Source organism: Lonchura striata, chromosome 34 (assembly GCF_046129695.1).
Source record: "Lonchura striata isolate bLonStr1 chromosome 34, bLonStr1.mat, whole genome shotgun sequence".
Taxonomy (NCBI): domain Eukaryota; kingdom Metazoa; phylum Chordata; class Aves; order Passeriformes; family Estrildidae; genus Lonchura; species Lonchura striata.
The window spans coordinates 1981091-1992819 of record NC_134636.1 but is presented as its reverse complement, the minus strand read 5'-3'; the positions used below and the strand labels follow the sequence as shown (position 1 = coordinate 1992819).

At 60.0% G+C, this 11729-nt stretch overlaps 1 protein-coding gene across 1 annotated transcript; it reads left to right on the top strand.

The window, feature by feature from the left end:
* Positions 1 to 352: 352 nt before the first annotated feature.
* Positions 353 to 11375, top strand: WRAP53 (WD repeat containing antisense to TP53). Its single transcript, XM_077789462.1, has 11 exons — positions 353 to 378; positions 2359 to 2428; positions 2533 to 2631; positions 3753 to 3861; positions 4278 to 4441; positions 4801 to 4891; positions 5740 to 5872; positions 6870 to 7078; positions 8354 to 8457; positions 9387 to 9530; positions 10291 to 11375. Exons 1-11 carry the CDS (start codon positions 357 to 359, stop codon positions 10988 to 10990), a joined length of 1845 nt encoding a protein of 614 aa, XP_077645588.1. The 5' UTR covers positions 353 to 356; the 3' UTR covers positions 10991 to 11375.
* Positions 11376 to 11729: the final 354 nt, after the last annotated feature.

Below are 11729 nucleotides of genomic sequence, written 5' to 3'. Positions count from 1 at the left end.
CTGGGACCCTTTTGGTGTCTTTTTTGGGGGTCCCAGGACATTTTAGGGGTTGGTTCTGGAGGTCCCAGCTCCCCCAGGACCGTTTCGGGGTCGGTTTTGGGGGTCCCAGGTACCCCTGGGCCCTTTTGGGGTCGGTTTTGGGCTCCCGGGACCCTTTTGGGGTCGTTTTTTGGGGTCCCCAAATCGCGGGCGTCCCTTTTGGCGGGAAAAGCCGAGGCCCCGCCCACAGAGGGAGGCGCCAATCCGACCCGCGCCTTTCCCATATATGGCGATGTGGGCGTGGCCCGGAGGGGGCGTGGCCCGGAGGGGCGTGGCCCGGAGGGGCGTGTCCCGGAGGGGGCGTGGCCTCGACTGTCATGGCGGCGCCCGTGGCGGACGGTGCGCGCGGGGGCGCGCGGGAGGATTTTGGGGTTTTTTTGGGGAGGATTTTGGGGTTTTTTTGGGGAGGATTTTGGGGTTTTTTTGGGGAGGATTTGGGGTTTTTTGGGTGGATTTTGGGTTTTCTTGGGGAGGATTTTGGGGTTTTTTTGGGGGAGGATTTTGGGGTTTTTTTGGAGGAGGATTTTGGGTTTTTTTTGGGAGGATTTTGGGGTTTTTTTGGGGGGATTTTGGGGTTTTTTGGGGGGGATTTTGGGTTTTTTTTTGGGAGGATTTTGGGTTTTTTTGGGGGGGATTTTGGGGTTTTTTTGGGGGGATTTTGGGGTTTTTTTGGGGAGGATTTTGGGGTTTTCTGGGGGGGATTTTGGGTCTTTTTGGGGAGAATTTTGGGGTTTTTTTGGGGAGGATTTTGGGGTTTTTTTGGAGGAGGATTTTGGGGTTTTTTTGGGAGGATTTTGGGGTTTTTTTTTGGGGAGGATTTGGGGTTTTTTTGGGGAGAATTTTGGGGTTTATTTGGGGGGGATTTTGGGTTTTCTTGGGGAGGATTTTGGGGTTTTTTTGGGGGGATTTTGGGTTTTTTTTGGGGAGGATTTTGGGGGTTTTTGGGTGGGGATTTTGGGGTTTTTTTGGGGGGATTTTGGGTTTTTTTTGGGGGGATTTTGGGTTTTTTTGAGGAAGAATTTTGGGTTTTTTTTTGGGGAGGATTTTGGGGTTTTTTTGGGGGAGGATTTTGGGGTTTTTTTGGGGGGATTTTGGGGTTTTTTTGGGGAGTATTTTGGGGTTTTTTTGGGGAGGATTTTGGGGTTTTTTTGGGGGGATTTTGGGGTCTTTTTGGGGGGGATTTTGGGCTTTTTTTGGGGAGGATTTTGGGGTTTTTTGAGGAAGAATTTTGGGGTTTTTTTTGGGGAGGATTTTGGGGTTTTTTGGGGAGGATTTTGGGTATTTTTGGGGAGGATTTTGGGGTTTTTTTTGAGGAGGGTTTGGGGTTTTTTTGGGGAGGATTTTGGGGTTTTTTGAGGAAGAATTTTGGGGTTTTTTTGGGGAGGATTTTGGGGTTTTTTGAGGAAGAATTTTGGGGTTTTTTTTGAGGAGGATTTTGGGGTTTTTTTGGGGAGGATTTTGGGGCTTTTTGGGTGGGGATTTTGGGGTTTTTTTGGGGGGATTTTGGGGTTTTTTTGGGGGGATTTTGGGTTTTTTTGGGGGAGGATTTTGGGTTTTTTTTGGGGAGGATTTTGGGGTTTTTTGGGGGAGGATTTTGGGGTTTTTTTGGGGAGGATTTTGGGGTCTTTTTGGGGGGGATTTTGGGGTTTATTTGGGGAGGATTTTGGGGTTTTTTTTGAGGAGGGTTTGGGGTTTTTTTGGGGAGGATTTTGGGGTTTTTTGAGGAAGAATTTTGGGGTTTTTTTTGGGGAGGATTTTGGGGTTTTTTTGGGGAGGATTTTGGGGGTTTTTTGGGGAGGATTTTGGGGGTTTGTTTGGGGAGGATTTTGGGGGTTTTTTTGAGGAGGCTTTGGGGTATTTTGGGTGGGATTTTGGGGTCTTTTTGGGGGGGATTTTGGGGTTTTTTTGGGGAGGATTTTGGGGTTCTTTTGGGTGGATTTTGGGTTTTCTCGGGGAGGATTTTGGGGTTTTTTTGGGGGAGGATTTTGGGGTTTTTTTGGAGGAGGATTTTGGGTTTTTTTGGGGGAGGATTTTGGGGTTTTTTGGGTGGGGATTTTGGGGTTTTTTTGGGGGGATTTTGGGTTTTTTTTGGGGGGATTTTGGGTTTTTTTGAGGAAGAATTTTGGGGGTTTTTTTGGGGAGGATTTTGGGGTTTTTTTGGGGGAGGATTTTGGGGTTTTTTTGGGGAGGATTTTGGGTTTTTTTTGGGGTGGTTTTGGGGGTTTTTTTGGGGAGGATTTTGGGGATTTTTGGGTGGTTTTGGGGGTTTTTGGTTGTTTTTGGGGGGGTCGGGGCTCTGAGCTCTCCCCTCCCCCGCAGCCCCTCAGGGCGGCCCCGCCCCCCCCGGGACCCCTCCGGACGCGGCCCCGGCGGAGCCCGAGGAGCTCGAGTGAGTTTTTTGGGGGGTTTCGGCTTTTTGGGGTGGGGGTCTCGGACTCGCCGAGGGGTTTTGGGGTCCCCGACCCCCCCCCCCCCAACCTCGGCTCTCCCCAGTTTCCCCCAGTACGAACTGGGCCGCCCCCCCCGCCCGGTTTGGGGGGCGCGGGAGGAATTCGCGCGGCGCCCCGAGAATTTCCTGCGCGGCTGCAAATGGTGAGAGACCCCAAAACCCCCCAAAACACCCCGCAATCACCCCGAAATCACCCCAAAACTCCCCAAAACCCCCAAAATCACCCCGGAATCACCCCAAAACCCCCAAAACCACCCCGAAATCACCCCGAAATCACCCCAAAATCACCCCAAAATCACCCCGAAATCACCCCAAAACCCCCCGAAATCACCCCAAAACTCCCCAGAACCCCCAAAATCACCCCGACACCACCGCAAAATCACCCCGAAATCACCCCAAAACTCCCCAGAACCCCCAAAATCACCTCAAAATCCCCCAAAACTCCACAGAACCCCCAAAATCACCCCAAAGTCACCCGAAAACCCCCCAAAACACCATCAAAATCACCCCAAAATCACCTCAAAATCACCCCAAAAGCCCCCAAACTCCCCCAAAATCCCCCAAACCCCTCGGGGGGAGATCTGGGGTCCCCTGGGGGTTCCTTGGGGGGTTTGGGGGTCCCCGGGGTTCCTGGGGAGGCGTTTGGGGGTCCCCAACTCCCGGGGGTTCCTGTGGGTTATTTTGGGGTCGCCTTGGGGTTATTTTGGGGTGACAAGGGGGGTTGTTTTGGGGTTATTTTGGGGTCCTTGGGGATTATTTTGGGGTCCCTTAGGGGCTTTTATTTTGGGGTCCCTGGGGGCTGTTTTGGGGTTGTTTTCGGGCTGTTTTGGGGTCTCTTGGGGCCGTTTTGGGGTGACCCGGGGGTCCCTTAGGGGGTTTTATTTTGGGGTTCCTGGGGGCTGTTTTGGGGTCCCTGGGGGCTGTTTTGGGTTTGTTTTGGGTTTGTTTTGGGGTTGTTTTGGGGTCTCTTGGAGCAGTTTTGGGGTCACAATGGGGGTCCCTTAGGGGGTTTTATTTTGGGGTTCCTGGGAGCTATTTTGAGGTCCCTGGGGGCTGTTTTGGGGTTGTTTTGGGGTCTCTTGGGGCTGTTTTGGGGTGACCCGGGGGTCCCTTAGGGGGTTTTATTTTGGGGTTGTTTTGGGGTCTCCTGGAGCAGTTTTGGGGTGACACGGGGGGTCCCTTAGGGGGTTTTATTTTGGGGTCCCTGGGGGCTGTTTTGGGGCTGTTTTGGGGCTGTTTTGGGGTGACACGGGGGTCCCCCCAGGGCCCCCGACGGCTCCTGCGTCCTCACCTGCAGCAACGACAACGCCCTGAGGATCTTCGACCTCCCCCTCCCCCCGCGGCCCCCCCCGGGGGCGCCCCTCCCCCAGCTGGTGGGGGAGGGCTCGGGGGGGGCTGGGGGTGTCGCTTTTGGGGGGCTGGGGGGGTCCTGGGGGGGTTCGGGGTCACTTTGGGGGGGATTTGGGGTCACTGGGAGGGTCCTGAGGGGGATTTAGGGTCACTTTGGGGGGTTTGGGGGTTACTGGGGGGGTTTGGGGTCACTTTGGGAGGTTTGGGGTCATTGGGGGGTTTGGGGTCACTCTGGGGGGGGGTTGGGGTCACTTTGGAGGGGTTTGGGGTCACTGGGAGGGTCCTGGGGGGGATTTGAGGTCACTTTGGGGGGTTTGGGGGTTACTGGGGGGGTTTGGGGTCACTCTGGGGGGATTTGGGGTCACTGGGGGGGTTGGGGAGGATTTGGGGGGTCTGGGGGTCACTCAGTGGTCACTCAGGGATCAGGGGTCACTCGGGGTCACTCAGGGGTCACTCAGGGTCACTCAGGGGTCACTCAGGGGTCAGGGGTCACTCGGGGTTGCTCGGGCCGCAGGTGCCGGCCGTGCAGGTGGCCGAAGGTGACACCATCTACGACTTCACCTGGTACCCCCTGATGGACTCCAGCGACCCCCCCAGCTGCCTGTGAGCACTGGGGGCACTGGGAGGGACTGGGGGGGACTGGGGGGGACTGGGAGGGAACTGGGAGGGACTGGGAATGGACTGGGAGGGACTGGGGGGGACTGGGGGGGACTGGGAGGGAACTGGGGGGGACTGGGGGGGAACTGGGAGGGACTGGGAGGGAACTGGGGGGGAACTGGGAGGGACTGGGAGGGAACTGGGAGGGACTGGAGGGAACTGGGATGGCGCTGGTTGTTACTGGGACGATTTGGGGGGGCTGTACTGGGAGCAGGGGCGGTTCCTGGGAGGTCACTGCTGGCCTGTACTGGTCCATACTGGTCCATACTGATCCATACTGATCCATACTGGTCTATACTGGGCAGGGTGGCCGCCAGCAGCCGGGACAGCCCCGTGCACCTCTGGGACGCCTTCGACGGGAGCCTGCGGGGGTCGTTCCGGGCCCACAACCACCTGGTGGGACTGGGGGAACTGGGAGGGACTGGGAGGGACTGGGAGGGACTGGGAGGGAACTGGGAGGGACTGGGAGGGAACTGGGAGGGACTGGGAAGAACTGGGAGGGACTGGGAAGGACTGGGAGGGAACTGGGGGGGACTGGGGGGGACTGGGAGGGGACTGGGAGGGAACTGGAAGGGAACTGGAAGGGAACTGGGAGGGACTGGGAAGAACTGGGAGGGACTGGGAAGGACTGGGAGGGAACTGGGGGGGACTGGGGGGCACTGGGAGGGGACTGGGAGGGAACTGGAAGGGAACTGGAAGGGAACTGGGAGGGACTGGGAAGAACTGGGAGGGACTGGGAAGGACTGGGAGGGAACTGGGGGGGACTGGGGGGACTGGGAGGGACTGGGAGGGAACTGGGTTTGGGGACCCTGCAGGATGTCCGGGTGACTTTTGGGGACCCCCAGATCTGTCCTGGGTGGGTTTTGGGGTGTCCCAGGTGGGTCTTGGGGTCTCCCTGATACCTGGGTGGGTTTTGGGGTCCTCCAGAGCTCTCCTGGGTGGGTTTTGGGGTTCCCTGAGATGTCCCAGGTGGGTTTTGGTGTGTCCCCGATACCAGGGTGGGTTTTGGGGTTCCCTGGAATGTCTCAGGTGGGTTTTGGGGACCCCCGGAGCTGTCCTGTCTGGTTTTTGGGCTGTCCCCAATCCCTGTCTGGTTTTTGGGCTGTCCCCAATCCCCGGCTGGTTTTTGGGCTGTCCCCAATCCCTCTCTGGTTTTCGGGGTGCCCCAATCCCCGGCTGGTTTTCGGGGTGTCCCCGATCCCCGGCTGGTTTTCGGGGTGCCCCGCCTGACCGGGGGTCCCCAGGACGAGCCGGTGGCCCCCCACTCGCTGGCCTTCTCCCCCGACGGCTCGCGGCTCCTGGGGGGCTTTGAGGGCGCCGTGCGCGAGTTCCCGACCCAGCGGCCCGGCCGGAACGGCCTGGAGAGGAGCCTGCGGCGTGAGGGGCGGGGCTTAAAGGGGCGGGGTCCCGGGGGGCGGGGCTTAAAGGGGCGGGGCTTACAGGGGCGGGGTCCTGGTGTGGGGCTTACAGGGGGTGAGGTCCCGGGGTGGGGCTGGGGTGAGTCCCAGCCTTTTTTTGGGGTCAAAATGGGGTTTGGAGGGGGAAGTGAGGGGTTAAAAGGGGCGGGGTGTGGCAAAAGGGGGCGTGGTCTAAAGGAAAGGGGGCGTGGCCTAAATGGGTGGGGTCCAGGGGTGGGGCCGGGGTGATTCCCAGCCTTCGTTTGGGGTCAAAATGGGGTTTGGGAGGGAAAGTCAGGGGTTAAAAGGGGCGGGGTGTGTCAAAAGGGGGCGTGGTCTAAAGGAAAGGGGGCGTGGTCTATGGAGGCGGGGTCTGGGGTGGGACACGGGCCAGTCCCACCCTTAGTTTGGGGTGAAAATGGAGTTTTAGAGGGAAAGTCAGGGGTTAAAAGGGACGGGGTGTGGCTGAAATGGGCGTGGTCTAAAGGGAAATGGGCGTGGCCTAAAGGGGTGGAGTCCATGGGTGGGGCCGGGGCGATTCCCAGCCTTCGTTTGGGGTGAAAATGGGGATTAGGAGGGAAAGTCAGGGGTTAAAAGGGGCGGGGTGTGGGGAAAAGGGGCGTGGCTTAAATGGGTGGGGCTTGGCTGGGGGAAGGGGAGGTTTTCCCTTATTTATTTGGGGGAGAGAAGTGGTGCTAAAAAGGGGCGTGGCCTAAACGCAAAGGGGCGGGGCTTAAAAGAGTGGGGCCTGGGAGTGGGTGGGGCTTAAATGGGTGTGGCCTTGGGGGCGGGGCCCGAACTGGTAAAGGGGTGGGGCTTAAAAGGGAGTGGCAGCCAAAATGCAAATGAGTGGGGTGTGGGGGCGTGGCTTTGGCAGGCATGGTCCAATGAAAGCAGAGTTTGAGTGGGTGGGGCCCCATGGGGGCGTGGCCTCACGGATGTGGGCGTGGCCTAACCTTTGTCTCCGCCCCCTCCAGGGGGCAGGCAGGGCCAGCGAGGCCTGATTGGCTGCCTGGCCTTCAGCCCCAGCCAATCGCTGTTCGCGTGCGGCTCCTACGGGCGGAGCCTGGGGCTGTACCCGCTGGAGGGGGGCGGGGCCGTGGCGCTCTGGCCCCGCCTCCCGGCCGCGCCCACCCACCTGCGCTTCAGCGCCTGCGGGACGCGCCTGTTCGCCGGCGGCAGGAAGGTGGGCGGGGCTTTGGACGTGGGCGTGGCCCCATCGCTGGGGGCGTGGCCTCGTGTGGGTGGGGCTTTGTGAATGTGGGCGTGGCCTCGGTGTTGGGGCGTGGCCTCGTGTGTGTGGGGCTTTGTGAATGTGGGGGTGGCGATGGGTGGGCGGGGCCTCTTGTGGGAGGATGTGGGGGCCTGTCCGAACGGTGGGCGGGGCCTTTGGGTGGTTGTGGGGCGTGGCCTCGTGTGGGCGTGGCTTTGTGAATGTGGGCGTGGCCTCGGTGCTGGGGCGTGGCCATGTGGGGGCGTGGCCGAATGGTGGGCGGGGCCTGTGGGTGGTTGTGGGAGTGTGGTCTCGCGGTAGGCGGGGCTTTGTGGATATGGGCGTGGCCTGAGTGATGGGGGCGTGGCCTCGTGTAGGCGGGGCTTTGAGAATGGGCGTGGCCTCTTGTGGGTGGGGCTTTGAATGTGAGCGTGGCCACGTGTGGGTGTGGCAATGGGCAGGCGAGGCCTCTTGTGGGTGGGTGTTGGGGCGTGGCCTAAAAGTGGGCGGGGCTTTGTGAATGTGGGCGTGGCCTCATGTAAATGCTTGGTTTGTAAATGTGGGCGTGGCCTCAGTGCTGGGCCGTGGCCTCGTGGTAGGCAGAGGTTTGTAAATGTGGGCGTGGCCATGCGATGGGCGGGGCTTTGTGAATGGGGGTGTGGCCTCAGTGCTGGGGGTGTGGTCTGTTGTGGGCAGGGCTTTGTGAAGGGGGCGTGGCCTCATGTGGGCGGGGTTTTGTGAAATGGGCGTGGCCTAAGCACTGGGGCGTGGCCTCATGTAGGCAAGGCTTTATTATTGTGGGTGTGTTTTCCGTGCTGGGAGCGTGGCCTCGTGTGGGCGGGGCTTTGTTAATGTGGGCGTGGCCCTGTGTGGGTGTGGCACTGCGTGGGCGGGGCCTGTGGGTGGTTGTGGGGGCGTGGCCTTGTGGACGGGGATTTGTGAATGTGGGCGTGCCCCACGGTGGGCAGGGCTTCGTGAACATGGGCGTGGCCTCAGCATTGGGGGCGTGGCAAAGGTGGGCGTGGCCTCAGCGCTGGGTCCGTGGCATCGAGGTGGGCGGGGCTCTGTGGATGTGGGCGTGGCCTCCGGGCCTGGCACAATCTGGGCGTGGCTTTCGGGGTGTGGTTTGTGGTTTGATTGACGCCTCCCAGCGCGGTGGGCGGGGCTTTGTGGGCTGGGAGGGGTTTTGAGCCCTGGGGGCGTGGCTTCAGGCCTGATGGGCGTGTCCCGGGCTGGCCCCGCCCCCAGGACAGCCACATCCTGTGCTGGGACCTCCGTGTCCCCGAGCGTCCCCTCCTGGCGCTGCCGCGGCGCGTGGCCACCAACCAGCGCGTGACCTTTGACCTCGACCCGTGAGTGACCCCCGAAAAGCTGCGGCACCTTTTGGGGGGGATTTTGGGCAACTGAGTCACCTGGGGGGGGGTTTGTACACCTGAGTCACTTTTTGGAGACCTCCTGGACACCTGGGTCACTTTTCGGAGGAATTCTGGGCAGTCCTGGACACCTGGGTTGAATTTTTGGGGGTGTCCTGAAAACCTGGGTGACATTTTGGGAAGATTTTGGGATGTGCTTAACACTGGGAGCATCTTTAGAGGGGATTTTTGGTGGTCCTGGACCCCTGGATCACCTTTTGGGGGGATTTTTGGGGGGGTCCTGAAGACTTGGGTCACCTTTTTGGGCACCCTGAACACCTGGGTCAACTTTTGGGGGATTTTTGGGGGGCTCTGGACACCTGGATCACCTTTTAGGGATGTCCTGAATATCTGGGTCACCATTTGGGGGGAATTTGGGGGGTCCTGAACATCTGGGTCACATTTTGGGGGGATTTTTGGGTGTCCTGAACAACCGGGCTGAAATTTTGGGAGGTCCTGGACACCTGGGTCACCTTTTGGGGGGGTCCTGGACACCCAGATCACTTTTTGGGGGGAATTTGGGGGGTCCTGGACACCTGGGGCACCTTTTGGGAGGATTTTTGGGGGGTCTTGAACACCTGGGTCACTTTTTGGAGGGAACTTGAGGGGGCCCTGAACACCTGGATCACCTTTTCCATCATCCTGGACACCTGGGTCATCTTTTGGGGGGTCCTGAAGACCTGGGTCAAATTTTTGGGGGCGTCCTTGACACCTGGATCACCTTTTGGGGGGAACTTGGGGGGTCCTGAACACCTGGATGAAATTTTGGGTGGGGGGTCCAGGGGATTTTTGGCCCCTCCACCCCCTCTGGGGGTCCCCATTTTCGGGGGTTTTTCGGGGAGGGGTCTCACGCCGCCCGTGCCCCCCAGGTCGGGGCGGTTCCTGGTCAGCGGTGACACCGACGGCTTTGTCACCGTCTGGGACACGCTGGCGCCCCCCGGGCCCGGGGACCCCCCCGAGCTGCCCCCCCTGCTTCGCTTCCGCGCCCTCCGCGACTGCGTCAACGGCACCAGGTACCCCCAAATAATGGGGAACCCCCAAAAATAATGGGGAACCCACCAAAAATAATGGGGAACCCTCCCAGAAATAATGGGGAACCCCCCCAAAAGTAATGGGGGATCCCCCCCCCAGAAATAATGAGGAACCCCCCCAAAAATAATGGGGATAACCCCAGAAATAATGGGGAACTCCCCCAAAAATAATGGGGAACCCCCCCAAAAATAATGGGGAACCGCCCCCCAGAAATAATGGGGAACCCACCAAAAATAATGGGGAACCCCCCCAAAAATAATGGGGAACCCCCAGAAAATAATGGGGAACTCCCCCAAATAATGGGGAACTCCCCAAAATAATGGGGAACCCCCCCAAAAATAATGGGGAACCCCCCCAGAAATAATGGGGAACCCCCCCAGAAATAATGGGGAACCCCCAACTTCCACCATTTCCACCCTAAATCCCCAAATTTTCAGTTGAATTCCCCACATTTCTACCCCAGACTCCCCAAATTTTCACCCCAAATCCCCCAAACTTCTACCCCAAACTCCCCCAAATTTTCACCCCAAATCCCCCAAATTTCCACCCCAAACTCCCCCAAATTTCCACCCCAAACTTCCACCTCAAATCCAAATTTTCACCCGAATTTCCACCCCAAACCCCCTCAATTCTCACCCCAAACCTCAGATTTTCACCGAATCCCCCCAAATCCCCCAAATTTCCACCCCAAACTCCCCCAAATTTCCACCCCAAACCCCCAAATTTCCACCGACCCCGCAGCCTGCACCCCGGGCTGCCCCTGCTGGCCACGGCCTCGGGCCAGCGCCTGTTCCCGGCGCCCTGGGGCAGCGACGGTGACAGCGACGGTGACAGTGACGGTGACGGCGAGGGGACAGCGCCAGGAGGGGACATCCGCCTGCAGTTCTGGTGGTGGGGACCCGAGGGCGCCGGGGACAGCGGCTGGGACACCCCCGGGGACACCGGGGACACCAACTGGGACACCCCCGGAGACACTGGGGACACCAGGGGCATCGGTGACACCAACTGGGATACCCCCAGGGACACTGGGGACAGCGGCTTGGACCCCCCTGGTGACACTGGGGACACCGGGGACAGCGGTGACACCAGCTGGGACACCCCCGGCGACAGCAGGAGTGGTGATTGTCACCCCTCTGGGAACACCGGGACTGGCCATTGTCACCTCCCTGGGGACACCGATTGTCACCCCTCTGGGGACACCGGGACTGGCCATTGTCACCTCCCTGGGGACACCGATTGTCACCCCTCTGCGGACACTGGCAGTGGTGATTGTCACCTCCCTATGGACACTGATTGTCATCCCTCTGGGGACACCGGCAGTGGCGATTGTCACCTCCCTGGGGACAGCCACATTGCAGATTGTCACCTCCCCATGGACACTGATTGTCACCCCTCTGGGGACACTGGCCGTGGCCATTGTCACCTCCCTGGGACACCGTGACTGGAGACTTTCACCCCCTTGGGGACGCTGTGACCGCTGCCTGTCACCTCCCTGGTGACACCAATTGTCACCTCCCCGGGGACACCAGGACTGGCGATTGTCACCTCCCTGGGCACACCGAGTGTCACCCCCTGGGGACAACCGCCAGGACACCACGACCATGGACAGAGTGTCACCCTCCTGGTGGCACCAATTGTCACCCCCTGGGGACACCAAGGGCCACCCCACGTCTGGGGACGCCGACTGTCACCCACCCCAGGGACAGCGACTGTCACCTTTGGGACCCCGGCTGTCGCCCCGGGGACCCCTGGAGGGTCACAGCCCCCCTGGGGACCCCGGCTGTCACCCCCAGGCCTCGGTGGCACTAAAGGCGTTGTGACTGTCACCCTCTGTCACCCCTGTGGGCTGTCATGGCTGGAGGTGTGGCCCCGCCCCCGCCCCCCAAAACCTCCCCCGGGACCCCAAAATCGTGCCCAGCCCCCAAGCCCGGCGTTGCCCCTTTAAGAGACCCCTCCCCAAAGGGGCGGGGCCTGTTCCTCAGCAGCTTCACCGTCACCATGGAAATAGTGGGGAACTTCCGGCCACGCCCCCTCGAGGCCACGCCCACCCGTGCGGCCACACCCACCAGGTCAGGTCTGTGGGCGTGGCCACGTTACCTGTTGGGCACGCCCCTTTGCAATGACCACGCCCCCTTTTCCTACCTGCCCGTGCTAATTGCCAACGGGACACGCCCCCAGAG